This window comes from Chrysochloris asiatica, unplaced genomic scaffold, assembly GCF_000296735.1.
Source record: "Chrysochloris asiatica unplaced genomic scaffold, ChrAsi1.0 scaffold00007, whole genome shotgun sequence".
Taxonomy (NCBI): domain Eukaryota; kingdom Metazoa; phylum Chordata; class Mammalia; order Afrosoricida; family Chrysochloridae; genus Chrysochloris; species Chrysochloris asiatica.
The window spans coordinates 35,920,947-35,932,136 of NW_006408525.1; the positions used below are offsets into that span (position 1 = coordinate 35,920,947).

At 40.6% G+C, this 11,190-nt stretch overlaps 1 protein-coding gene across 1 annotated transcript; it reads right to left on the reverse strand.

Annotated features, from left to right (window-relative positions):
- Window positions 1–3,779: 3,779 nt before the first annotated feature.
- Window positions 3,780–11,184, reverse strand: KPNA2 (karyopherin alpha 2 (RAG cohort 1, importin alpha 1)). Its single transcript, XM_006833588.1, has 9 exons — window positions 11,097–11,184; window positions 9,562–9,650; window positions 8,645–8,913; window positions 8,332–8,426; window positions 7,962–8,225; window positions 7,557–7,790; window positions 7,135–7,317; window positions 4,846–4,995; window positions 3,780–4,133 (listed from the first exon to the last, which is right to left on the reverse strand). Exons 1-9 carry the CDS (start codon window positions 11,169–11,171, stop codon window positions 4,041–4,043), a joined length of 1,452 nt encoding a protein of 483 aa, XP_006833651.1. The 5' UTR covers window positions 11,172–11,184; the 3' UTR covers window positions 3,780–4,040.
- Window positions 11,185–11,190: the final 6 nt, after the last annotated feature.

An 11,190-nucleotide genomic window follows, 5' to 3' on the forward strand; every position in this document is an offset into this window, starting at 1 on the left:
AGAGCAAAGGTATCAGGAGTCCCCAAGAATACTCTTTCTAGATGCAACAACTGCACTGTTGTTATTAAATACCATCTAGTCAGTTTCGACTCATAGTGACCCTGTACAGGGTTTCTGAGGAGCAGCTGGTGAGCTTGAACCACTAACCTTGCAGTTGGGGGAGGCTCCTGTAAGCCAATGATCTAACAACATGGGTGTGGAAGGTTTGTGACAGCAGTTTCTGGCCCTAGAGGGAGTTCCTGTTGGCCTCGGTGTTGTCCATATTCAGGGCACTCAATCCAGTAGTTCATGGAGGCCCTTGATGTAGCTGGTTTCAGTATCTGTTAGGAACACAGAGCAGCTAGGGGGCAGGGTGCTGGTTGTTTTTCTAGTGACTCTTTGGGTTCTGTAGTTCTGGAACTCAGCCCACCTGAATCCAGGTACCAAAGTGGAGCAGCTGGTCCCATCCTCATCCTGTCATGGCACCCAACTAAAGTGACTACAAACTCCCAGGTAGCAGGGTCAGTGCTAGGGGTGGATGGTGAGATCTGGCCATACCTCTGGTCACCAGGGGAGCGTGGTGATAAAGGACGAATTGCACCTTTCCTGTTGCCTGTGTCAATCAGCATTGCCAGGTCACCTTCTGTTACCAAAGCTGTTCACAAGATGGTGGTGCCACACCTCACCGGCAGTTCAGCAATCTTCCTGGCTTCGCAGTCCTCTGGCCATCCCTGCTCAGTTTCTCTTTCCAGCAAGCTCACAGTCCACTTCCGCAACCTTTCCTCTGAAGTTTAAGGTTCCATAATTTTCATGGGAATTTTATGTATTTCATTTGGTCTCTCATATTTCTGTTCCAAAGCTTTTTTTTTTTTTTTAATGTGCTTGTCCTTCTGAAGCAATTTAACTCCACTAGTAGCGTAGTGGTTACAAATCGGGCTGCGAACCACCTTAAGGTTAGCGGTTCTCCGCGGGAGAAAGATGAGGCTTTCTACTCCCGTAAGGATTTACACCCTTGGAAACACTGTACGGGGTCGCTATGGGTTAGAACCGACTCGACTGCACTTAACAACAACAACATCTTCAAGCAAAGGAGCTCTGGTAGCACAGTGGTTATGAATCAGGCTGCGAACCTTAAAGTTAGCAGTTCGAAACTACCAGCTGCTCCATGGGAGAAAGATGAGGCTTTCTGCTCCTGTAAAGATTTACAGTCTCAGAAACCCTGTTCAGCGTCACTATGGGTCAGAACCGACTTGACGGTACATAACAACAGTCTTCAAGCAAAACCACAGGGTAGCAAAGTTTCTATGTGATAGACTAAGACTTCTGGTTTGAATCTTCAAATGAATTTGTGTTGGGGAATGGGTAGGAAAAAAAGGGAGTTAAGTGAGGTGGGTTAAGGGAGGACAACTTAGCGAGGCTTGGTTATATAGTCTTGGACCTTCTCCTTTCTTAAAGCCTTTGTACAGAAAAAAGCTGAGACCGAATCCTGGGCTCCCAACACAACACCCTTAAGCTTAGGATCACGCAGCCTGGAGTTCTAAACTGTGTTCCATGGTTAGAACAAGCCAGACAATGTAAGTATTCATTCTGTTCCATGTTCCATGGAAGGAACTTTAAAAGCCTGTTATCTATAAAATGTATTTCTATGCATGTCCAGGAGACTGGGGGAAGAAAATACTGCTGTAGCCATTAAGGGATGATGAATGCAAGTTGGTTGCATTATACCATTAATATCTTAGAAAAATATGTATTATTTTACTAAATACACTCACCTCTTGAGCTTGTTATCTTCTTTGGGGAAAGTCAGCCAAACTATGATTTCCAAAGTCATACTTTAGCAGTGGAGCCTTGGCTCATTTGCAGTTGTCCACAAATCAAAAAACACAAACTGGCGAGGCTTCTTAGGGTGCACTGCAGTTTCCCTAGAATTTATGGTATACTGTATGTAGTTAACCACTAAGGAGCCCTAGTGACACTGTAGGACAAGTAAGCACTGGACTGCTCACCAAAGGGTTGGCAATTCAACCCCACCAGCTGTTCCTAATAGATTCACAGCCGTGGAAACCCTACAGTCACTGAGCCAGAATCAATTAGATGGCAGTGGGTTTTGGCGCTGTTAGGTTAATGTGCTGGATTGCAAAGGTAGTTTGAATTGCAAGGTTGGCGGTTCAAGCTCACCAGCTGCTCTCTCGGAAACTCTATACAGGGTCACTGTTGAGTCGGAACTGACTCTAAGGCACTTAACATTGAGAGCCCTGGTGGCACTGTGGGTTATATGTTGGTCTACTAACTGCAAGCTTGGCAGTTCAAAGTCACCACCTGCAATGTAGGGTAACACTGGCTACTCCTGTAAATCCGAAACACAACTCTCCTGTATGATCACTAGGGATTGGCATAGATTCAATGGCTGCAGGTTAGTAGTTAACACCAGAGTTGTGGTGGTACGGTAGGTTAAGTGGATCTTGGACTAACTCAAATAATCAGCAGTTCAAACCCACTATAGCTGCTCTGTGGAAGAAAAATAAGGCAGTCAATGGGCAGCCTTGGAAAACCTATGGGGCAGTTCCATTCTCTTATAGGATCACCAAGTAGGCAGTTTAGTGTCAAGTTGGTTCTGACTCATGACCATGGTTTTGCTTTTTTGGTAGTTTCGAACCTGCCACCTACTCAGCAAGGGTTTCCTTAAAACTTACAGCCTTAGAGATGCTGAGGCAGTTCTATTGTTGTCGTTCAGTACAGTGGAGTCGGTTCTAACTCATAGTGACCCTGCAAAGGGTTTCCGAGGCTGCAAATCTTTACGGGAGCAGAAAACCTCAACTTTCTCCTGTGGAACAGCTGGGAGTTTTGAACTGCTGACCTTGAAGTTAGCAGTCTTTCGTAACCACTATGCTACCAGAGCCCCTTTCTATAGGATTGCTGAATTAGAAACTACCAATTTATTTCGGTAATTAACACTTAGTGGTTTTCTTCCTATTCTGACAACAGTACAAACTATTCCTTAAAATTAAAACCAAAACAAAACCCAAACCCACTGCCATGGAGTCGATTTTAACGTATAGCCATCAGAGAAGGCAGAGTAGATCTAAGTGCTCCTTGGGGTAGCTTCATCCCTTTACCTGAGTGGCTGGTGAGTTTGAAAAGCCAACCTTGCAATTAGCAGCCCAACACCTAACCCAAGGAGCCACCAGGGTTTGTTCCGTACAGTAATGGCTTCCAATCCACATGGTAAAGGAAAATTACCTGGAAATTAAATTCATAAAGACTCGAGAGGAGTTTCAAAACAACCATAAAGAATTTCAGTAACTTTTCCATTGTTCCACAAATTTTTGGAAGCCCCTTGAACACTCAGACCCCACCTCTTAAGTTTCAACCAAGTAGCTAGGTAAACTTTCCCAGGTGATTGCAATGTGATGTCACGGTTGCACCTTTGAGGCACCTTCAATTACGACTCAGAGCAGCAACTCTGTATAGGGTTTCTGAGGCGCAGCTGGTGGGTTTGAACTGCTCAGACCCTTGTGGTTCACAGTCCAGTGCTAATCCTGCAGCGCCACACCAGAAGTCTAAGAGGAATAAACTCCATGCGATTTTTACCCACATCCTAGATATGAGGACCTTATTCACTTACAAGAGAGATAACATAGGGTGGTAAAGCTAGGACTCCTATATTCTACATCATCAAATGATGCCTGCGCCAGGGTCACCGCAGATGATCTAGGTTAAAGTTAAATGCACATTAGCTACACTGGGTGCCCTCCATTTGCAACCCTAATAGCCACAGATTAGAACACACAGAGCCATAATGAAGTAAAAGGAAAGGGTGGAATTGAATCTTTATTTACAGGACACAGTAAGATATGAAATTCCACACAGAAATAAGAAACCCAATGATAGGAGAGGCTTCATACAGTATGTACAGTTTGGAACTGTTCAAGTATAGTTTCGTTGTAAAACGTGCTACATAGCAAATCACATTTATAAAGAATTCTTAGTAGAGAAACAGTAAGACGAACTTATACCAAACAAAGTACACAACAAACAACTTATGACTCAGCTGTATAATCTTAAAAGTTAAAGGTCCCAGGAGTGCCATCCGGAACTTGGAAGGCATACCCTTCAGAGGTAGTTTCTGGCACAACATTCTGATCTTCTTCTTCCTGGAAGTATATTTTAAAAAACAATGTTATCCCACTTATCTAAAATGGCACATTTCTCAGTGGTCACCTGCCTACAGTCTCTGTATTTTTATACTCTTAAGGTCTTCATGGACATTTTTTCACCTTTGATCCTGGTACCAAATTCCACTATTTGAAATAGCAGGACAGCCAGTAAGGGGAGTGCTGCTGAAACTTGGCCAGTGTTTGAGGCTGCACGGAGATAAGTTTTTGAGTGAGTAAGAAACACTACCCAGGGGGCTTCAAAAAGTTCATGGAAAAAATGGAATTAAATGATAATGGAATTTCTCTGTGAACTTTCAGAAGTTTATTTCATATTACAGTGACAGAAAAAACATTTTCTCCTCCACTTGTCACTTTTAAGTTGGAAAAGGAAGAACTGCTTAAGGTCCAGAGCATGGTAGTCGGGTGGGTCCATTTTCCATCCACTCCTACATCTGTATACTTACTGATGATCCTGTGAGACTCTCAAGACTCTTCATTTGAAAGTATATCGGTAGCTTTTTAAAATCTCAAGTTAAAAACAACACTAAAATCTCAAGTTAAAAATCAACACTAAGATAAGCCAGTATGTAAACATCCTACTTAAGTAAGTAATTTGATGTATTTTAACAAGGGTCCAGGGTTTATTAAAATAAACGAGAGGGAGAAAGCTTATGAGAGCTTGACCTGACCATACACATTCACTACTCACCTCTACAGAGAAGTACTTTTCAATTAGACTCAATGAAGCCTTGTACACAGACTCATTTTCATGGTTTTGCAGAGCTTCAATTTTGTCCAAGCCTCCGCATTCTTCAATCATTATACTAAGTTTCTCAGTTTCACTTATTTTCTCAGCAGCCTAACCAAAAAAAAAAAAAAAAAGCCCGGTCCTTTCTCAATACAGTGGTAGAAAAATTTTCAACAAACTCAAAAATTACAAAAAAAAAAAAGCTTACTAGTCCATACTGTTGTTTTCATGATAAAAACAATGTCTATATTTGAATAACGTTGTTGTTGTTGTTAAGTGCCCATAGCGACCCTATATAGGGTTTTCCAAGGAGCAACTGGTGAGCTTGAACCACCAACCTTGCAGTTCAAACGACTTTGCAGTCTGGTGCATTAATAGAATACTAGAATTAAGTACCTTCCAATTTCTCATTTTTCCTTCAGAAACAAATAATATGATGTCCATTTTACGTTTTTGTTTCAAAACTCAAGGCAATCAGATCAGTATCTGCTCTTTGCAACTGTATTTCAACTATAACCTTTTCTGTGCTTCAAAATCAACCAGGCAACTTTTTAATTAGTCTGGAAATGGGATGGAATTACTATCTTTTAAAAGCCCCATATAAAGACATAATGATATGGAGAAACAGTGTCTAAGAGCAAAGATGGTCTATTGTTTGTTAAAAACAAGCTTTCCTGACTGCGATCCTTGTTAATTATTAGCTCCCAGGAGTCCTGGTGTGGTGCTACAGCATAATGCGGTAGACTGCAAGGTCAGTTTGAACCGCAAGGTTAGCAGTTCAACCCACCAGCGGCTCCTCTGAAACCCTAATACTGGGTTCACTACGAGTCAAAACCGACTCTAAGGCACTTAACAACGAAAGCGCCAAGAAGGGTATGGTGTCATGGTGCAGGCACTGTAGGATTAGCACTGAACTGCTAAGCACAAGGTTGACGGTTCAAGCCCACCAGCCATTCCTCAGAAATCCTACACAGGGTTCCAATGAATCATAACCGACTCGACAACACTTAGTAACAATTATTGGATTTTTTTTTTTTTTTTAAGTCTTTAGCTTTTATAGCATCTAAGTAAATGCTTTCTGTTTTACAATAATCTAGAGGCCTTGGAGGGAAGAGGGAGTGGGAAAATTGGACTGATAGTACTTTCAGAGTAATTTGTACCACAGGTTATTCTAGACTAATTCTGTTCCTGAAAGTTCCATAATCAGTTTACAGTAAGACCAAAATACCATTATCAATGAAAAGTGCTTTGTGCTTGCATGCTTGCAAAAATTAGGATGGACTACTTTGGTGAGTAGTGACTGGGATCTTAAAAGCTCATAAATAGCCATCTTAGGTACAACTACAAGTCTCTCCTTGTCTAGAATAAACAAGAATGTTGAAAACCAAGACACATGGAATCAATTAGTCCAATGGACTAATGGAACACATCAGTCTCCACAAGTCTTGAAACCAGAGAAACTAGATACTATCCGGCTATCACTACCAACAGCTCTGAAAGGGATCATTTAGAAGGTACCAGGCAGAGTGGGGAAAAATGTGAAACAAAACTCAAAATTTAAAAAAAGACCAAGCTAGCTTACTGATCAGAAAAAGACTACAGAACTAGAAGACTTATGGCCCTCAGCCACCCTTCAGGTCTGGAACAGAACTCACCCTTGTGACCCCATTTTCAGCCACACAGTTGATAAGTACATAGGGAGACAACACTAGTACATCAACCACTCAAGATTTAGGATAGCAACATTTACCTAAAGACAAAGCGGAAAAGGGATGGGAAGGAGGGTGGGATGGAAATAAGAACCACAGGGAGGAAGTGGTACCTGTTGTTACAAGGAGGGACTGCAATCACTGAGATGAAACAAATTGTATGATTTGTTTGTTGAATGTAAAATTTATTACCTTCTCTAAAACTACACTCAATTCAAAATAAAAAGGTTCAACAAAAAGAACTAGGGATGGGACCTAAAGCAGCAACTAAGCCTTTCAAATTTAATTTCACCAAAATTCAGTATGCACCCAGTACATTAAAGATGGATGATAGAAATAGGCCTGGAGAGTTACCTACATATGGACTTGCCTTTGAACACTGAAATATCTTATGATGTCTAACTCATTACAAATGTGACCCACATAAGCACACTTGTGGATCCTGGGGTTACTGATGAATAAACCTAGCTGCCTTGTCATCAGTGCAAATAGAATTATCATCAGTGCCAAATTCAAACACATGCCACCTTATTAGACTTACTTGAAAGATATTTGAAATGGCATCCAGAATAACCAGAATAATTTTTGTATCCTTGGCAGTTAAAAGGTTCATCAATGGTTCTATTATGCCACAGTGGACGAGGTATACAATCTGTTCAACTGTTCCACCACTTGTATAGTTGGTCACAGCCCACACAGCTTCTTTTTGAGTCTTGAAGTCTGCCTAATAAACAATAAAGAGGACTTATTTGTTAAGTTGGTACAAACAAGACTCCTAAAGCATTCTTTTAACAAACAATGACTGAAATTATCAACTGATTTTTAACAACATGAAGTGAAAAAGAGGTCCCTGAACAAAGGAGTGTAAGACTCTTGCCACACACAGGTCTGTCAAATGCCTATCCATAAAAACGTAAATGCCAGCAATCATTTTATTATGAAAAATTCCCAAGATTTTATTACCTTAGAGAGAATGTCAACAAGGAATGGGACTAATCCATAATTCACTACTTGTTGTATCTGGTCCTGACGACCTGCTGTAATGTTTGACATGGTCCATGTAGCTTCCTTCTGAATATTAGTTTTGGGATTTGTTAGCAGGCTGGGAAATGTAGCAAGTGCTCCTGCATCTATTACAACCTGAGTCTGTTCATCTGTCCCAGTGACAATATTCCCGATGGCTCTTAGCGCAGGAGTCTGAAAAGAAGAATTTTTTTAAAAAGTTCATACCAGAAATCACATTTTCTTTTTTCCAGCACTGACCAGAATCTATCCTGAAAGCATCATGACCAGAAACAATCTTTTCACTACTAGCATCAATTAGTTATGCTTATACTTTATGTTCTAATTTCAAAGTTAACAACTTACCACAATCGGCAGCTCAGTAGCTCCTAGAAGCTTCACAAGTTGGGGCACAACTCCTGTCTTCACGACCATCTCAATCCGTTCATTTGGACCATCGGTAAGATAGGAAATAGCCCAGCAGGTATCTGCCAATACTTCTGGATCATCGTGATGCAGAAGACGAACTAAAGTAGGGAGAATCTGCTCAACAGCATCTAATGGGGGTGCAGGATTCTTGTTTCGACAAAGATTTGAAAGTGTCCATGTAAGATTCCGCAAGTATCCACACTGGGTAGGAAGGGAAAAAAAGCAATGAGCAGTTCTCAGTCTTTGATGGGAGAGGGAGAATTAGAATAAAAGAAAGTAAGTTAGTGAACTTGAATTAGCAACTTACTGCTAAAGATGACATATCAGGAACTGCAAGTAGAGCTAAAAGAGGGTCGACTGCACCATACTTGATAACCAAGTCTCTGAAAGGTGAACCATCACCTGAGGGGGAATAACATAGCAGTCAATCACATGGGAACTGTCTAGCACCATTAATGTTCACTGAGTGCACTAGTAGTACACATGGCAACTTAAAGTGTCATTCATCCTAACAAGGTCCAGAATAAATTCAAAACTGGACCCCAAGGTTACTTTTAACACTTCCCACAACTTCATTATGATTAAATATATTCAGGCAAAATAATGTTAAATACAAGTACCTGCAATGTTTCCTAGAGCCCATACAGCTTGTTCACTGATGTGAGCATGAGGAGATGCCAACAGAGAAATGAATGCTGGGATAGCACCTCCATCTACCACAGCCTTGGTCTGTTCTGATGTCCCAGAAGCAATGTTAGTAAGTGCCCAAGCAGATTCAAACTGAATGGGACTACAGTCAGTTCTGCCCAAGAAGGATACAAATTTTGGAATCAAGCCAGCCCGGATTATGTTGTCTATGGGGGGCTGTTTTTCCCTGGAAAGCAGTTTCCTAAAGAAGAACAAAAGGAAAACCAAAAAGTTTATTATTAAACCAAGTTTGTATAAAAGTCAATTTAAAATGCAGTCTAAATTTAGAACTCTAGAGCATCTTTTACAGTAAAGCACCACAGGCTAAGATGGCCTATAACTCTGGAGAAACTGAATAGACTCCAAAAGCCTGGTGCCTTCCCTGGTGCCTTCATATGACAGTTTCCTTTTTTCCAGAATGGAAATATTACCGAAAATGTGGAGTGCCCTTCTCTGGGAACCCTACAGACGTTTCCCATAAAGAGACAAGCACTTTTTGACAACGTGACAGGGTTATACACTCGCTGCTAATTTAATTTCCATTTCCCTGTCAGTGTGGTTAAACACTTTTTCCACGACCGACCATTTGTCTTTTTTTTTTTCTGCAAGTGGTCAATCTTTTGTTATAAATATTACCAACATTTGTGTATGGTGGGAGCTAAGAATCTAAATGCTTATTTTCCAAATTAATTCTGATTTAATTTCTCCTTTCCTTTGTTGCAAATTTGAAACATTACTTTGAAATGAGGCCTACTGCAACTCAGCCTTTTCTCTATCCACAGCATCATTTGCCCATGCCTTCCCCACTCAAATTTAAAAGGTTACTCATGCTAAAGCAGGTAAGACTTACCTAGCAGCTTGAGTAGCTTGAAGCTGGCTTTCCAAATTGTTGCTATTTATGCCTTTGAGAATGTCATCTACAGACCAATTTACAGTACCCTACAAAAAAAAGTGGAAGTCGCTGAACAAATTATCGTTTTTTTAAGATTAAATACAATCAAGTCCACTCTTGTCATCATAAAGACATTTTTAGTTTTAATCAGATATGAAAAGCTCTAGCTTTGTCTGTTATAATGAATAAACAAATTCATTATTAAAGGCACAACAGTTTTAAACTCATGACTTATTGAAGCTTCAAGTTATGGATGTTCAAGCAATTTGACACTTTAAAAAGTTGTGATAAAGTTTTAGAGCAAATTGAAAATTATTACAACATAACATCAATCACTTGCATTCAATATGCTTTCTTGGAAGAGAGAAAGGCAACATGCTGACTATTTTCACATCTAAGCTTGTACTCAAGTATTTCCATGGTTGTTATTAAGTACTTATTGAGTCTGTTCCAACTCACAGCACCTGTATAGGGCTTCCAAGGAGCAGCTGGTGGGTTTGAACCACCGAATTTGCAGAGTTAAACATCCTACAAATCCTTATCAGGTGTTATGTATGTCATGGTTCCTTGTACCAAGAAGGTTCAGCAATATTTAACTCAGAAAGACAGTAATTCTTCCTTCCTAGGAGCTTACAACCTAACAGGAATGTGTGGCAGCTAGAGAAATAATCACTGAAAAGGAAATAAATGAGGTAGGAAAGTGCCAAGTGTCTTGGAAGAAAGGAATAACATGATGAATTTGGAAAACTAAGGGATATCTTCAATGCTAAGTATGGATTTAAAACTATCAAAAGTCTGTGAGCCGAGAGAGAACATGTTTAAATAAGCATGTCAGGGGAAAAAAGAAGCAAACCACCAGTATGTAGCCCAGAATGGAGAAAACAAATTAGGGAGCTACTATAAATTGTTTGGGGGTCCTAGTGTAGGCTGCAGGATAACGCACACTGGACCACAAGGTCGGTGGTTTAAGCCCACCAGCTTCTCCTTGGAAACCCTAGATAGGGTCACTATGCATTGGAACTGACTCAAAGGCACTTTACAACAACCATAATAGTTCAGGAACAAAAAATCCTGAACAAAGCTGGTGATGAAATTAGTCAAGAGCCGAGATACACAAATGGTTAAGCACTCAGCAGATAACCAGAAGGTTGGTGGTTCAAACCCACGCAGCAGCTCCACAGAGGAGCCTGACAATCTGATTCCATAAAGATGACAGCCAAGAAAACCTTGTGGGACAGTTCTACCCTGTCACACAGGGTCACAACGAGTCAGAATCATGTCAAAATAAGCCAAAAAGTGGTTGGTTCCAGACACACTTGCTGCTAACAATGGAATAATCAGGTCAAGGCACCCACAGCTAGACACACAAAAAAAAGATCTTCATGGATCTAATAGTTTTAAACCATTAAAACTAGAAATGTTATTTTACATATCTTAAGAAAAGCCCCATGTTAATTTTCTGGGTTTATTCTAATTCATGACAACGTATTTACCTGGTTGTTGCGGTTTTCCTGCAGTGGCGAAGTAGCATCATCAGGAAAAGTGCTTACATTTCTCCTTTTCAGCATCTGGTCATCCTTCTTAGCT